The 15,626-nt window shown below is 39.7% G+C and overlaps 1 protein-coding gene across 3 annotated transcripts in view; it reads right to left on the reverse strand.

Moving 5' to 3' along the window:
• The window catches only part of ADAMTSL1 (ADAMTS like 1), a 481,733-nt gene that overhangs the window by 20,995 nt on the left and 445,112 nt on the right, over window positions 1-15,626 (reverse strand). For all 3 annotated transcript variants that reach the window (XM_077249770.1, XM_077249780.1, XM_077249791.1), the window contains one exon: window positions 1,111-1,326. In XM_077249770.1, the coding sequence (XP_077105885.1) occupies window positions 1,111-1,326 (216 nt within the window). The remainder of the gene's footprint in view (window positions 1-1,110; window positions 1,327-15,626) is intronic.

Consider the following 15,626-nt stretch of genomic DNA (forward strand, 5'->3'; position numbering starts at 1 on the left):
AATACTATACATTGAGTTAACATAGGGGGATCGACTGTGCTATGATTCCTCATCTCTTAGCCAGAACAGAGGGCAGCTAACAAAAGTCCTGTTCTGCATTACACAGACAATCCACTGATAGGTATTTTTCCAGTTTTTTCCAGTTTTTGTCTTTTTTACTCCTGTTTTTCATTTGTGCTTAATTTTTTGTTTTGCTTTGGAAGTCTATATTGCTTGGTTTACATGTTATTTTTATGTGTTTACATGCATCTTTGCTTTGTTGCCATTATGGCTGGAGTATGGTCGTCACAAAATTTGTCCCAAATATGCTCCACTTGCCCCTGCAAGTGATTTGATATAGGACAATTATGTTGTTATGTATGTTATGAAACAAATTATTTTTTTGCACTGAAATGTCACAAAATAGGTCAAAGACAAAAAAAACAAAATTCATGAACCACATCCACATTTTAAAAAATGATGGCACAAAAAAAACAGGCAACGAATACTGCAAGACATGAACAAAAAAAAGAGCTTAAGAAATTCAAATGATGAATCGGGGCTTGTATGCTAGGATTCCTTGCTAATTACCTTTTTTTACCACTAATCTCAGTTCCCTGAAAGTAGCATCATAATTACCAGCCGCCATCTTCTGTTATCTGTGCTCCTACAGTCAACTTTTATAACAACCTATTTCATATATGTTGAATTGAGGAAGAGAAATCATTTTATGATGCATTTAAACTTTTTTCAAACATTTTTCTCCCAACTGACACCACAGGATGGGAAATAAGGATCCAATTACTTGGGTCCCATGCTTCAATAGAAAAAGGGTCCCAAATTCCTCGAACTTCAACAGTGTGCATGTGTACATTGGGCTGGGCAACTGCATTATTGTCTAGGATGCTGAAGAAAATTACAGAGCACTGTGCATAGCACAGTGTGAGGAGTTGAGAGAAGAAACGGGAGGTGAATTGGTGATATTTTTTATTTTTGGGAAAACCCCTTAAAGGAAAATGAGAACAGACTTCATGCTTACTCATACTTAGTTTAAGAGAACGATATAGAATATGTTGTGCATTTTATCCAAGACAGACAGACATTGTTAAAGTCAGCTGAAGTTTGATCTACCTTGAAGTGACAGAAAAGCTTTTTGCGTGAGTGAGTCAGATGGGTTGCTCTGAATAACACATCGATATTCCCCATGATGGTCCTTGCTTATGTTAGCTAGCTGAAGGATCTGCCCGCCTTCTAGTATTTCATATGTCAGCTTTGTTGCGCCGTTTACTGGTTGACTTCCATGAAACCAACTGATAAGGGGAATAGAATCACCTTTCACTGGACACCCTATAATATAAATCAAATGACATGGTTAAGAAAGAAAAAATGATTTAGTAAGATCTGGTGTTTGTAATGTATTATTTGTTAATCACAGTTTGAATGCTGCTGACTAGCATTACCAATTCCCTGGATATCTTTTTGCATCCCTTTCCTGTTTTTTTACAGTTCAACTACCTTTTCCCCGTTGATCCACTGACAATTCTTTTGCTTTCCCCATGACTCACAAGCCAGAAACGTCAGTGGCTGGATGAAAGATGCACGAGTCTGTCTGAATCCCAGAAACTCACTCAGCTTTTATGCACACATACTGATTACAAGCAAACAGGTCACAGGTGAGGATGTTACCTTTAGTAGCCATTCAAACCCATTTGTGTCAACTTCTGTGCATGATGTTATCAGGCCAAAATCACCAGTGTATGTGAACTTTTGATCAGGGTCATTTGGATGTTTTGAGTTGTCATTATGATTTAAAAAGAGAAACTACAGAAGTTTGACAATAAATGGCTTCACCCAACCACTAACCATGAGTGGAGAAAAAGTTTTGGTGTTATCATTCATATTCTCTGAAAAAAGGACAAGAAAGCAAAAAATCTGTATACTTTTGAGCACAACTGTTAATATGAATAGCCAAATTTTAAAATGAAATTTTGCGTAACGATCTTAAATTAATTTTGTTTCTCAGAATTGTGGACATATGTCAGAATACTCTAGCACAAAACCACCCTATGGAAATGACTGCCCATGTGTTATAAATCCAAGTTGCACAATTTTCCCCCTTGAATAATATATGGTGTTTCAGTTGCAGACAATAAGAGTTCTTACAAGTAGCTGTCTGCACTTTTATACAGCTACTTGTAAGAACTCTTATTGTCTGCAACTGAAACACCATATATTATTCATGGGGTAAAAGAAAAAAAAAACAATTCAAGTGAGAAAAATGAAGCCATTGCTTATAGTTTCTCAAAATCAATGAGGATATAGCGGATGACAAGTAAAATTGTATTTCATACAATTGTAAAGCGCTGCGGAATATGTTGGCGCTATATAAATAAAAATTATTATTATTATTATTATTATGTGGCGAAGTTCAAAACAGTCCCAGATTAATAAGTCATGTTCACACACATATCTAGCATGTTTTACTTTATGTGTGTTAATTATGAGGTTATTTTTCTTTAATTTCATTTTTGTCTAGTTTGGTTTCAGATTTTAGCTGAATTGGAACAAATTACCAGTTTTCTATAGAATGACTTCCTTAAATTGCTCATGCTAAAAAATGAAACTGATTAAAAGGAATCTGTCAGCATTATTTCATCCCATAACTATATATGTGCATGTAGCTCTTTCAGAGACAAGTCCAGCAATACCTTTACATGGCCAGACTGTCTCTCCATTTAATGAGAAATCAGCGTTTTACTTGATATGCAAACAATGCTGTAGATATGAAGCCTCTGTCACTCGTTATATTTCACGCACTGCGCCACAGCCTCCTGTTTGACTGCCAGCCTCTATGTTGTGGTGGGACTTCAAGTAAAGGGGCTGTCAGTCAAGCAGGAGGAGGCAGTGCTAGGCAAGGAATAGTACTGGTGTGACAGAGGTTTCAGATCTACAAATAGATGAAGTCAAATGCTGATTTCACTAATGGAGGAACGGACTTGTCATGTAAAAATATTGCTTGACTTGTCTTTGAAAGCCTTACATGCGCACATAAAATGTTTGGAGGGTGAATTTCTCCTGACAGATTCCCTTTAAGTTTGAAGGTCACTCTACTTAGTTTTATTATGTGAAACGGAAACTGACTTCACCCAGAAAGTTCATCTGGTAATAGTTCAATCCAATGGTACTTCTTGCCTGGAGTATTTTTGGAATCAGAGTACAAATTTGAATAATTTATTGTACCCAGAACATTCCAGAGTGACATATTCTGGGGTGAAAATGTCATTGTAATACTGAAGCAGCTTTTATGCAAAGTTCATGCAGTCTAATGCTGTCTCAAAGGGTATATACTTCCATTTATGGTTTTTCAAAAATAAGATACTTTGCGCACCTGAAAACTAGTCTATGTTTACATATTTTTTTCCACAATTTAGCTACAGAATGTTTATCATTAATTGTTTATTTAACGGCCTTCTGCTCGATTGCGAGCCATGGTGACTTGATGGATGAATGGACTGTAGGAAGTTCGATCTTGTGCAAGCCTGGATAGGTCCACCACGGGCTTCTCCACTGTTATCTTGATAGTATCAAGCCATCAGGTTGCTGGTCTTCCTCTTCACATTGTTCCTTCTATTCTTCCGACCGTGATGTCTTTCTCCAGTGAGTGCTGTTTTCGTATGTTGTGTCCAAAGTAGGCTAGCCGCATATGGCTGACATGTGTGGCTGGATTCGTACCAAAATTGATTTGTTTGTTCTTCTTGCCATCCATGGTATTGACAACATCCTTCTCCAGCACCACATTTTGAAGTCTTCGATTTTTCTTTTGTCTTGTTTGTTTATTGTCTGGGTTTCGAGTCCATGATAGAATACATCTCCATAAAATTTGAGAACTTTTCTAAATACATTGCTTTACTTTTGTTTTACTATTCCTGATTTACAGCCTTGATTATTCTCCTACCATCACGATACTGTAAGCTCCCCAAACTATATAGAAAAAACTTTGTGTACTGCAGTATTATAAAAGCTCTGATAAACTTTTGGCAACATGACTGTCAACAATCTTATTGTTTTCCAATAGCAAACAGCAAAATTGTGAACACAGTTCTGGTCTTGGTATTAGAAGCCCTCATAGAGTCTGGAGCTGCCACCAGACTTGGACCCCATAGAAAATCTTTAAAGGGGTATCCACAGGAAGCCAGGGCTGTGGTTGCTCTCTGACTTCCTCTTGAAGTTCGATATGTCCGAAGGCAGGGATAGTGATGATGCCAGCACTGATTGGGCATATCACTCGCATTACATGACAACCTCACGTAAGCCCCGTGAAAGTGAGTGCCAACACCTCTGGAATGGTGCTGACACGGCAGGTGAGTATAGGTGATTTTATTTTAACGGGGCCAAACATGAGGAAACAGAAGGGATTGTCCAAGTAGTGAACAACCCCTTTAATGGAATTTGAAGACCACTGTTGCAACACACATAATAAAAACTATTAACCAACGAAGAATGAATCCTCCATAACATAGTCAAAAACTAGTATACCACAATGCCTCACTTCTGTAACAGATCGTAACAGCAAAAGGTGCTCTAAGTACTAAAATCAATCATCGTGAGAAGTTGAATATTTCGGAGACTGCAGTTTATATTATAAGGGCATTTTGAGCTGAATTTGGAGAAAGGCCTTGTTTTATTAGTTGTGTTGAGCTATTTAAATTGTTCTTGTTTGTTTTTTTGCAAAACAAAGTTAGCAAATTTTGCTAAGAAATCTAATTATGAAAGTTAAAGAATCTTCATTGAAGCTGCAGACTTACACATCAAAGATGAGGTCTTAATATCAGAAATGTGTGGTTGTCGCTATATTTCTCCTTTAACTTTAGAAATTATCAGTTTAGAGATTCTTGCACTGGGTGTAGGCTAAATCAGTGGGTTTAGGAGTGAGTAGGGACAAATTGTTGGGAATAGAGCCTTTATAACACGCTGTATGGAAGTTATCAGTCACTAGTTAATGCATAAATCATAATCCCAACTCCTCTGAGACACAGAGTTTAGCAAATGCCAGGGTGTAACAGACAGATGAATTCAATTTACATATAGTTTTTTGGGATTTGTTGAAATTGAGAAGAAACTGAAACTTGCCATTAGAGCATTGAAGTATTACAGATGATATGAAATCTTGTTTATGAGGATGCATGGTTACATCAGACTTCAGTAAAACAGACCCTCAGAACTGACTATGAGAGTATTACCTAGACAAGGCATGGTAATTACAGAACATTTAACAGGCTGATTGCTTAACGTCAAACGCCCATTGTGTAAAGGAAATATTTCCGTTCACTGGCTGCTGATCACAAAAACCAGGTCAGTTTATCTTTGTGATTAGAAAATGACCTAGTGTGTAATTACCTTCAGGTATCTAAACAGTAGGCTAAGGGAACTGTAAAGTCATTCTATGACACGTCACATAAAGAACTGTTGACATCTAAAGAAATACCCAAAGTATACCTCCAGCTTACAGCAACGATTTCAGTGATGCTCACAAGTATGGTTTTACCAACACATAAAGGATACACAGTACCAATCTTTACAGTCAAGGATCAGTGGCAAAGTGAATAAACTGTTAAGGAAGGTAAACAATACAGTTTTGTCTCAGTAGAAAGGCAGTTGTTCAGAATTAGCCAGTACACTTGTCTAACATGGAGATAGGAAAGTGACATACCGAGCTTCCTACTTGATTGTACAACAGCTGCAGGCTTATGCTAAGGGGACTATGTTGAATGTGTAACAGATGGCACTGTAATTCCTGGACACTGTCATATGTGACCTCTTTGGTTTACTAGTGTCAGTTCTTCTCCTGTACGCCTCCATCTTGTGATGATGAATATAATGATTGCGGCATGTTTCAGTATGTTCCAAGTAGGAAAGTTCATTTTCCCACAATGTTTGAGTGGACCATTATTCTGCTGAAAGCTGAAATCTGCAATAAATTAGGAGCCAGCTGGTGGAACAGGACAGCTACCGGTAATTACCATCTAGGTAAACAGATGGATACAAGGAATCTTGCAGAGGATCTCATCTCCTGTATGCAAGTAAATAACTCACTATTGCAAGTATGTGTGGTAGATGTATGGTGGCGTGAGAGAAACTGTAGTCATTTCTTCACCATTACTGAAACAAGTCAACATCACGAAATGGCAGTGGCAAATGCTGTGGTAAATGAAATCAGCACCACCCCCTGATAGCACTTAATTTCAGGGTGGAAAAGGAAGCAGTAGGAGTAACCGCAACCTCAGCCCCTAGATGATGATCCTTTTGAGAATCCCCATTGCATGCTGTGAGAATCAATGGAATCGTCACCGGAAGTAACAATAAAAACACAGATTGAAAGTTAGAATAGAGAGGGAATGGTAGGGGATTTAAGATTGAGGTACATTAGAAAAGATGGTGGATTATTAAGTGAAATTGTTAATTTCGACCAACCCCTTTATTTTTACAGTGGCCAAATTGAATAATGACATATGTCAGCTATGCAAGTTTGAAGCAGAAATGTTACTTTCTAAAGATGATTTGTGGGAGGTAATTGAATAACAGACCGCAGATTAGTGCTATTCATGAATGGGACAAGAAAAGCAGACAGGCAAGAGAAATTCTAAGCTTATTAGTAAAGAACAACCAAATGATCCACATCAGAAATGAAAAAAGTGGTAAAGGCATGTGGAATGCACCTCAAAATCACCAAAAGATTCCAGTCTAAACAGCAAGTTATATCTGTAAAGAAAAACTAAACTCGGCAAAGAAAAGAATAGAGAGAAGAAAAAAGGTCAGTGCGTGAGGATTGAAAAAACAGCCATACTGCTATGCAGTTTACTTGACACATACAATACTCTGATTAATGCACTAGTGATAAGGACCTAACTAGAATTTGTAATTACTAGGCTAGTATAAAAACATTAGCGAAGATTCATGTGCAGGACTCCTAAGAAGGTGACCGTGGAATAATTCTTAAAGCGGCAGATAGAAGCTCACATAAGAAGGAAACTCGAGCATGTTTCAGGTACCAGTAACAAGGACACTTAAAAAGAGAGACTACAATATGGAAAGCAAATAAACAGACATAAATTCTAAAAGGACTAGACCAAAGGTTAAAGCTACAATCCTTGATCCATGTGCAAGTAATTGGCATGGCACTTTTAGGTTGGAGTCATGTGAGAGAATCGGGCCAATTATGCTAATGGCACTCGGATCAAACTCTGTCAGCATTTATTTAAAGTTTCCCTTTAGTGTGATCTGATTCTCTCAGAAAGAACTTCACTTCTCCATCTTCTACATTCTCTGTGTCTGCAGTAATCGGACTGCGCTCGGATGACATTTGAATGCAGACCGATGTTTCACACGCACCCATCGGCATTAGAAAAAAAATCACTGCTCTGCACTGCACCATAGTATAACATTGGGCAGAGTGCTATCAGATAGCACTCGGCATTGTGTTATGCTCATGTGAGCGACCCCTTCAAGTGACAAATAGGGCAACAACTCCAACGCAAGTCACATGAGCGATAGAAGCTTTGTCACAGAATTTGAATTAAGTAGCAAGGAACACTCTTTCTCATTGATGGAAGCAGAGCAAATATATTGGGATCATACTGTAGAGATTAGACTGAAAGAATCCATTGTATCTTTCTCCTGAAACATCTGGCTCATATCAAGAAACTTGAGCAAGTTGACATTTCCTTTTTATGCACGCATTCCTTCTGTTATTATAGCCTTTTACCTACATACTAGAGGTTGTAAATTTCACAGTATAGATAAGCTTTGTAAGAGAATGTGAAATAATGAGTGCTTGTGCGCATGTCTGCAAATGCATAACTCTTTTTCTTTATAAAGGAGGGGTAAAGCCCAGAGAGTCAGACGCGCTCCTGAGCTTCCCCTGTATATGATCACACAATACTTTGTTTGCGTGTCATTTACCTGGAAGCTTACCTCCAGTAAGCCAGGGACTGAGAAGGACTTAACATTTCTTTGGCGCACCGAACAGGGACCTGAGATAAGAGTATTTGCTCGAGATTTACCTGCGGATACGGACAACGGAGATCTGGGATAATGGACGGCAAATGAACTGAAAAACCTGGCCAGGTAAGAGACATTATTAGTTCTCTTTTATCTGCCCTGTATTATCCGAAAGATCTCTATGAGCCGTGTCACGCTGGGTTAGTCTAGTAGTGATTAGATACCTATAAAACTCGGGTTACCATATTGTATAGACTTATGAGTCCTGTCCCTGGCAGTGTGTGAACAGTGTGAAGGTTGTGGTATGTTGTGAAAGAAGAGCAAAAGTGCGTAGAACAATAAGCCACGATTGTTAGAACAAGGTTATTGGTGAAGTCAGCCTAACTGGGTCATGTGGTTGTGTCCTTTTGGGGAGACCTCTGCCCATGCTTGACTCTCCTATAGAACTTGTTTCTACATTCCCTGGATAAGGTGTGATAGAATGAGCCCAGGACGCGGGTTTTCATGAGCCTGGGACAAGTATGCTAACTGACGCAGAAAGTTTTGTGATCTGTATGGTGTTGCTGGGTCTGTTTGTGTGCATAATAGCACTTAAGTACGTCCTGCATATTAGAAGAAACGGAGCAGACAAGCCCTTCAATATTTTAGCTCCCTAGGAGAGAAGGCAACGAGACATCACCATAGAGTAAGTGATTGTCCAAACGTCACCTAGGGTAGTCATAGCTAATATTGAAAAGAAAAATGGGAAATAAACAGACCAAAAACCGTCTTAGGACAAGTGGAAGCAGCAGATATCATACAGGAAAGATGTGGAAAGACAGTCAGAAGGCAGATTAGAAGGGTAAGAGGAAAATTGGGAATTTCAGAAGCACTTATGTTCAGTACAGAATGGGAAAGACTGAGTAAAGAACGAGGTGGAATTATCAAAGACAATGGGTGGGAAGAAATCATACATTGTATGATAGAGGTCTCAAAAACAGCTAAAGAGGAGAATTGGAAGTATGATCCAGACACTTCCAAATGGATCATGGGGAAGGGAAAAAGTTGTGACATAATCCCGCCACCTTACCTAGATCCAAAAGCTCAATCATTTGTACCATCTGGAAGAGCAGAAGGAGGAAAACAATTTCCAGCCTTGTATCCCAATCTTGGTGGGGTAGGAGGATGGGAATGTTCACACTGTGGACAACAAAATCCAGATTGGAGAAATGATTGCCTAGCCTGTGGTACACCTAGATATGGCGCTGTACTTGCCCCTGTTAGGGTAGTACCAAGACCTTTTAGAGAAGCTGGTGCTGACGGGGTAATGAACACCAGATATCATCAGACCAGACAATACTTTCCTTGGTCCCCTGCCGAGGGTATGTCCCTCCTGCATAATGCGCCTGATCCCACTCAATATCCTATCCGATTTGCGCAGTATATACAACAAATCATGCAGACTCATGCTGGGGTCTGGGCGGACGGGGAAGAATTATGTAGAATGAAAATGTCCCCCGGACTTTTTCAGGAATTATTGACACACCTACAGCCCAATAGACCAGTGGCAGAAGGGGGTGCCTTACAGACAGAAGCATCAGGTACCCAGTTCACAGAGGCATTAATAATTTTCATGAGAGGAAAACAGAGGGAAAGGGGGTCTACAGGTGTGATTATGCAGAAATTTGGGCAAAGTATTGAAGAATATAGTCAAGAACTAGAAAATAGCTTTAGGGATGAAGGATTGGATTTGACTGATGCTTCAGTAAGGAGACTTTTTACAAAACAATTAATAGAGGGGCTAGATCCGAAAATCAGAGAAAAATTTAAATCCTCTACTCCAGATTGGAGAACAATTGAACAACCAAATATTGTGAAACAACGATGTTTAGGAATAGCCATGGATATGAGAGAGAATAGTAAGCCTGTTAGAATAGCACAAGCTAATACAGGAGGAAGAGTGAGACACAATTTTCTTTGCCACTACTGTAAAAAGCCAGGTCATTTCCAAAGAGAGTGCAGGAAGAAGTTGGCAGATATAAAGTCAGGCAAATTTGTTCCCAGAAATAACCCTCCCCAAACGGACAACCAGCAGAAATCTACCATCATAGATGGTCCCATACCAGATTCAGATTGACTCGATGTGTTACAAACTTCCCTACCAGCTAGAAGACCTATGATACAGGTGAATGTGGGGGGGAGAGAGATTCCATTTTTGATAGATACAGGTGCAACTTCCTCAATTTTGAATCAAGATTTTCTTCCGAATCCGGAAGATATTTCAGAACAAACAACTTTTGCTGAGGGTTATGATGGGGTAATTCGAACACTGCCATATACTGTGCCCCTAGAGGTCTCATTAGGACCTAAATGTTTTGCATCCAGATTTTTGTATGCCAGAGGTGCCCCAACATGTCTGTTAGGAACTGATGTACTAAAGAAATTAGAAGCTAACATCAATTTTAGGGAAGATGGTACAGTTATGCTGACTATCCCTGATGATGCAGAAACATTAGAACAATATGTCAGAATTCAGGCTTTTGAGGATTATACTGAAGAAAAAGAGTACACTACAGATCTAGACCTCTCAACGGTCCCAGAAACACTGTGGGCACAGGGAGATACTGATGTGGGATTATTGCATATCTCTCCTGTAAAATTATCTGTGCAACCAGGAACTGTTCTCCCACAGCTCAGACAATACCCTGTGAGTGCCCAGCAGGAATTAGCAATTACAAAACAGATAGAGGGATATAGAGAGAAAGGAGTTTTGGTAGAGATACAATCACCTGCTAACACTCCTCTGTATCCAGTCAAGAAGAGAACTCTTGATAAGAGTTCTATGCCCAAATATCGTATGGTACATGATCTAAGAGAAATAAACAAAGTTCTAGATCCAATCACCCCAGTTGTACCCAATCCTCATACGTTACTATCACAGATACCAGCCAGTTCTCAAGTGTTTACTGTAATAGATCTTTCAAATGCATTTTTCTCGGTTCCTTTACACCAAGATAGTTGGCATTTGTTTGCATTTACATTTAAGGGCAAACAGTTGGCGTGGACACGCCTTCCACAGGGAATGATACACTCCCCTACTCTTTATTCAAATGCCCTACAAACAGTCCTCCAGAGGTTTGAACCTGAACCACAGGTAGTAATTTTGCAGTATGTGGATGACCTACTACTTTGCTGCCCAGATTTAGAAACTGCAGAAAGGTCCACTGTGAGTTTACTATGTTTTCTAGAAAAAGAAGGGTGTAAAGTGAATAGACAAAAGCTACAAGTTTGTCAGATCAAAGTGGTCTTTCTAGGTCATTGCATTTCTCAAGGTAAAAAGCATCTTACACCTCAAAGAACTGAAGCAATAAGACAGATGAATGAGCCTAGAAATCATAAACAGCTACGAGCATTTTTAGGAATAGTGTCTCATTGTAGACAATGGATTATACATGCCAGTCAACTAATGCAACCACTGTATGACTGTGTAAAAAGTGAACCTTACTTGTTGACAAAAGAAGGTCAGATTTCGTTCCAACAATTAAAAGATGCCCTTGTTTCAGCTCCAGCGTTAGGGCTACCAGACTACACCAAACCATTTCAGCTTATGGCTGCAGAAGTTGATTCTCATGCTACAGGAGTTCTTACCCAGAAGCATGCAGGGAAACAAAGACCAATTGCATATCTTTCAGCAAGGTTAGATCCAGTAGCCAGGGCAGCGCCAACCTGTGTACGTGTGGTTGTTGCTGTCTCGCTATTGTTGGACAAAGCATCAGAAATTGTCCTAGAGCATCCACTCACAGTTCAAACTACACATGATGTTTATGGGATATTAAACCAGGTACAACCAAAACACATTTCCATGGCCAGACATTTGCGGCTACAGTGTTCTTTGTTGCTCCCCTCTACTATCACATTTGCAAGGCTTCAGACTCTCAATTTAGCAACACTGCTACCTCTCGAGTCTGAAGGGGGGAATAAGGACACTGATCCACACGCAAATTTTTTCCCTACAGACACACATGATTGTACAGAGCTCATTTTACAAGAAACGGTAGGCTTACCCAATGTATCCGAAACACCACTTCAAAATCCAGATTTAGAGCTGTTTATAGACGGTAGTAGGTTTGCAGATGACACAGGTAACTTCCATACAGGGTATGCAGTTGTGTCAGAATCTGAAACTCTCAAAGCAGAACCACTTCCACCAAAACAGTCTGCACAAGAAGCAGAACTAACAGCATTAATTGAAGCGCTAAAAATAGCTGAGAATCAGACAGCTAATATATACACTGATTCTAGGTATGCACATGGTATTGTGTTTGACTTTGGAGTAATCTGGAGAGCTAGAGGTTACATGACAGAGTCAGGCCAACCTGTAAAACATGCTTCTCTGATCAAACAGATCTTAGAGGCTGCACAAGAAACAAAAGAAGTAGCAGTAATTAAGGTAGCTGCACATGTGAGACTCGACACTAGGGAATCTAGGGGAAATGATAGGGCTGATAAAGCAGCCAAGGCAGCAGCGGTCAAACCCTTACAGCAGGTTCATACTGTAAACCCCACAGAAAATACTGAAGATAGACTGAGACAAGCACAGGAAGATGCAGGAGAAGAGGAGAGGGACAGGTGGAAAAAGGAAGGGGCAGAAGAACAAGCAGGAATTTGGAAGAAAGATGGACTAATATGTCTACCTAGAGCCTGGTACCCGATTGTAGTTGGTGGACTACACCACCCTACTCATGTGTCTGCAAATGCAATGACACTACTGGCAAAGCAAGTCTGGTTGGCTCCAGGTTTTGGCAATTACGCAAGAGACTATTGTGCTGCATGCGTTATATGCCTGGCACATAATCCCGGACAGACAACAAAGACCCCTATGAAGCACCACGTCCGACCTCTCTATCCGTTTCAGCGATTACAAATAGACTTTATCCAGCTGCCAAAAAGTAATGGGTATGAGTATGTGTTGGTGTGTGTGGACATGTTCTCGGGGTGGCCAGAGGCCTATCCAGTTCGGAAGGCTTCAGCTAAAAACACTGCTGTAAAGCTAGTTGCCGAACTGATACCCCGTTACGGTCTCCCTGAAGTGATCGAGTCAGATAGGGGTACTCATTTTACTGGAGAAATATTTCAAAATGTACTGAAAATGTTGGGTGTTGAAAGTCAGTTACACACTCCATACCATCCTCAAAGTTCTGGTAAGGTGGAACGCATGAATGGAACTTTAAAATTAAAAATACAGAAAGCCATGGCTGAAACAGGAAAGCCTTGGACAGAATGCCTTCCACTGGCCCTTTACTCAATACGCAATACCCCAAGGGGTAAGACTAAACTGTCTGCATATGAAATTTTGTTTGGCAGGACTGCCAATTTAGGATGATATTTTCCACAACAACTTGTGTTAAATATTGAGTCATTGACTTCTTATGTGCAAAACCTCCAGAAACAATTAACTAAGGTGCATGCACAAGTTTTTGCTTCTCTTCCAGATCCTGACAACATTGAAGGAAGTCACAAGTTGGAACCAGGTGATCAAGTCTATGTAAAAAGACACACCAGAAAGGCTCTAGAACCAAGGTTTGACGGACCCTTCCAAGTCCTGTTGACAACACCTACATCAGTCAAGCTAGAAGGAAAGGCATCATGGATACATGCAAGCCACTGCAAAAAAGCAGTACAAAACTCATGATATTGATGTTAATAATGTTAACACAGATGTGGGATAAACTGGTTAGGGCCACAGACTATTTAGATGATCAGATTTGGGATATATTGGATATACTAAACACTAGTATAGCTGTACAGAATCAGCTTATAATAGTCATATACGTACTATTCCAGATTGTGCTCAAGGGTATCTCAGTATGCACAGATAAACTTTGTGTAATCGATGCAAGAGTATAAAGTTTTTTTCTTCTCTTATGTTATCTTCTAGTGATTCTAATTAACATTACTGTACTAATTTTTGTTTTTATATTTTAGTATACTGCTAAAGAAGAAAATAATTTGCAATAGAAGAATTAATACTAGATTTGATTCTCTTATTAATAATATAAGTGTGTGTATGTGTAATACCAAAAATAAAGGCTTTGTCTTTGGCCCTGTGGTAATAAATAAAAGGAATATGTCAAAGGGGGGAATTGTAGAGATTAGACTGAAAGAATCCATTGTATCTTTCTCCTGAAACATCTGGCTCATATCAAGAAACTTGAGCAAGTTGACATTTCCTTTTTATGCACGCATTCCTTCTGTTATTATAGCCTTTTACCTACATACTAGAGGTTGTAAATTTCACAGTATAGATAAGCTTTGTAAGAGAATGTGAAATAATGAGCGCTTGTGCGCATGTCTGCAAATGCATAACTCTTTTTCTTTATAAAGGAGGGGTAAAGCCCAGAGAGTCAGACGCGCTCCTGAGCTTCCCCTGTATATGATCACACAATACTTTGTTTGCGTGTCATTTACCTGGAAGCTTACCTCCAGTAAGCCAGGGACTGAGAAGGACTTAACAATACCAACATTTTTCCTGGTTATATATTTCATTATAAATTGCACTACCAAAATAATAATACTGTATATAACTTTCAAGGTAGAGCTATATCTTTGAAACCAGGTGAGACATTTTTAGGTATGCATTTTTCTTATTACTTTCCTTTGATATGAAACACAGTTTTTAGGAAGGATGACTATATGGAAAGAGTTAATATAGCATAGTATTCATCCACAATCCCTGCTAAGAAGATATTTGTGTATACAGAAGAGGAACAACATGTGGTTCTTAGAAAATGCTCTATACACAAAGTGAACGATAATCCACTTGACCTGTGTGCTCACTTCTCCCTGGGACAAACTTGTCAGTATGCTGATGAATCTCATATGCATTACTCATCCATAAAGACTATCAGTTCAATGGGTTGCCTGAATATACAAAACAGATACAGCTGAATAGCGAGGCAGCACAGGAAACCAATGGTACATTGTATTTATACACATTGAGGATGTACATTTAGAATGTCCCTTATGAGCCCAAAATATTAGGCAAGGATGGTTCCTTTAAAGGGAACCTGTCACCAGGTTTGGCTGATAAGAAATACAGCCATCACCTTTCAGGGCTTATATGCAGCATTCTATATTGTTGTATATCTGCCCCCAACTCGACGTACAAGAGAAGAAAAATAACTTTTATTATACTCACCTGCGGAAAGTCCGGTCTGAGGGGTGTCGCTCTTCTTGGTCCGGCGCCTCCCTTCTTGCGATGCCGCCCTCCTGCTTGCTTCATGTGGATGACACATCTTCTCGGCACAGCGCTCCTGCACATGCATACTTCTCTGTCCTGTTGAGGGCAGAGCAAAGTACTGCAGTGAACAGGTGTCGGGAAAGGTCAAAGAGCCCTGGCGCATGCGCACTGCAGTACTTTGCTCTGCCCTCGACAGGGCAGATAAGTACACCTGCACAGGAGCGCTGTGCTGAAAAGACTGTGCGGATGACGTAGGGACGCATCATCCACAAGAAGCAAGCAGGAGGACGGGGAACGTAAGAAGATAGGAGGCACTGGACCAAGACCCATCAGACCAGACAGCTGAGTATAATAAGATTTTTATTTTTCTTCTCTTGCAGGGCAGGTTGGGGGCAGATATACAGCTTTATAGAATTCTCTATATAAGGCC

The sequence above is a fragment of the Ranitomeya variabilis genome, chromosome 1 (genome assembly GCF_051348905.1).
Source record: "Ranitomeya variabilis isolate aRanVar5 chromosome 1, aRanVar5.hap1, whole genome shotgun sequence".
NCBI lineage: Eukaryota > Metazoa > Chordata > Amphibia > Anura > Dendrobatidae > Ranitomeya > Ranitomeya variabilis.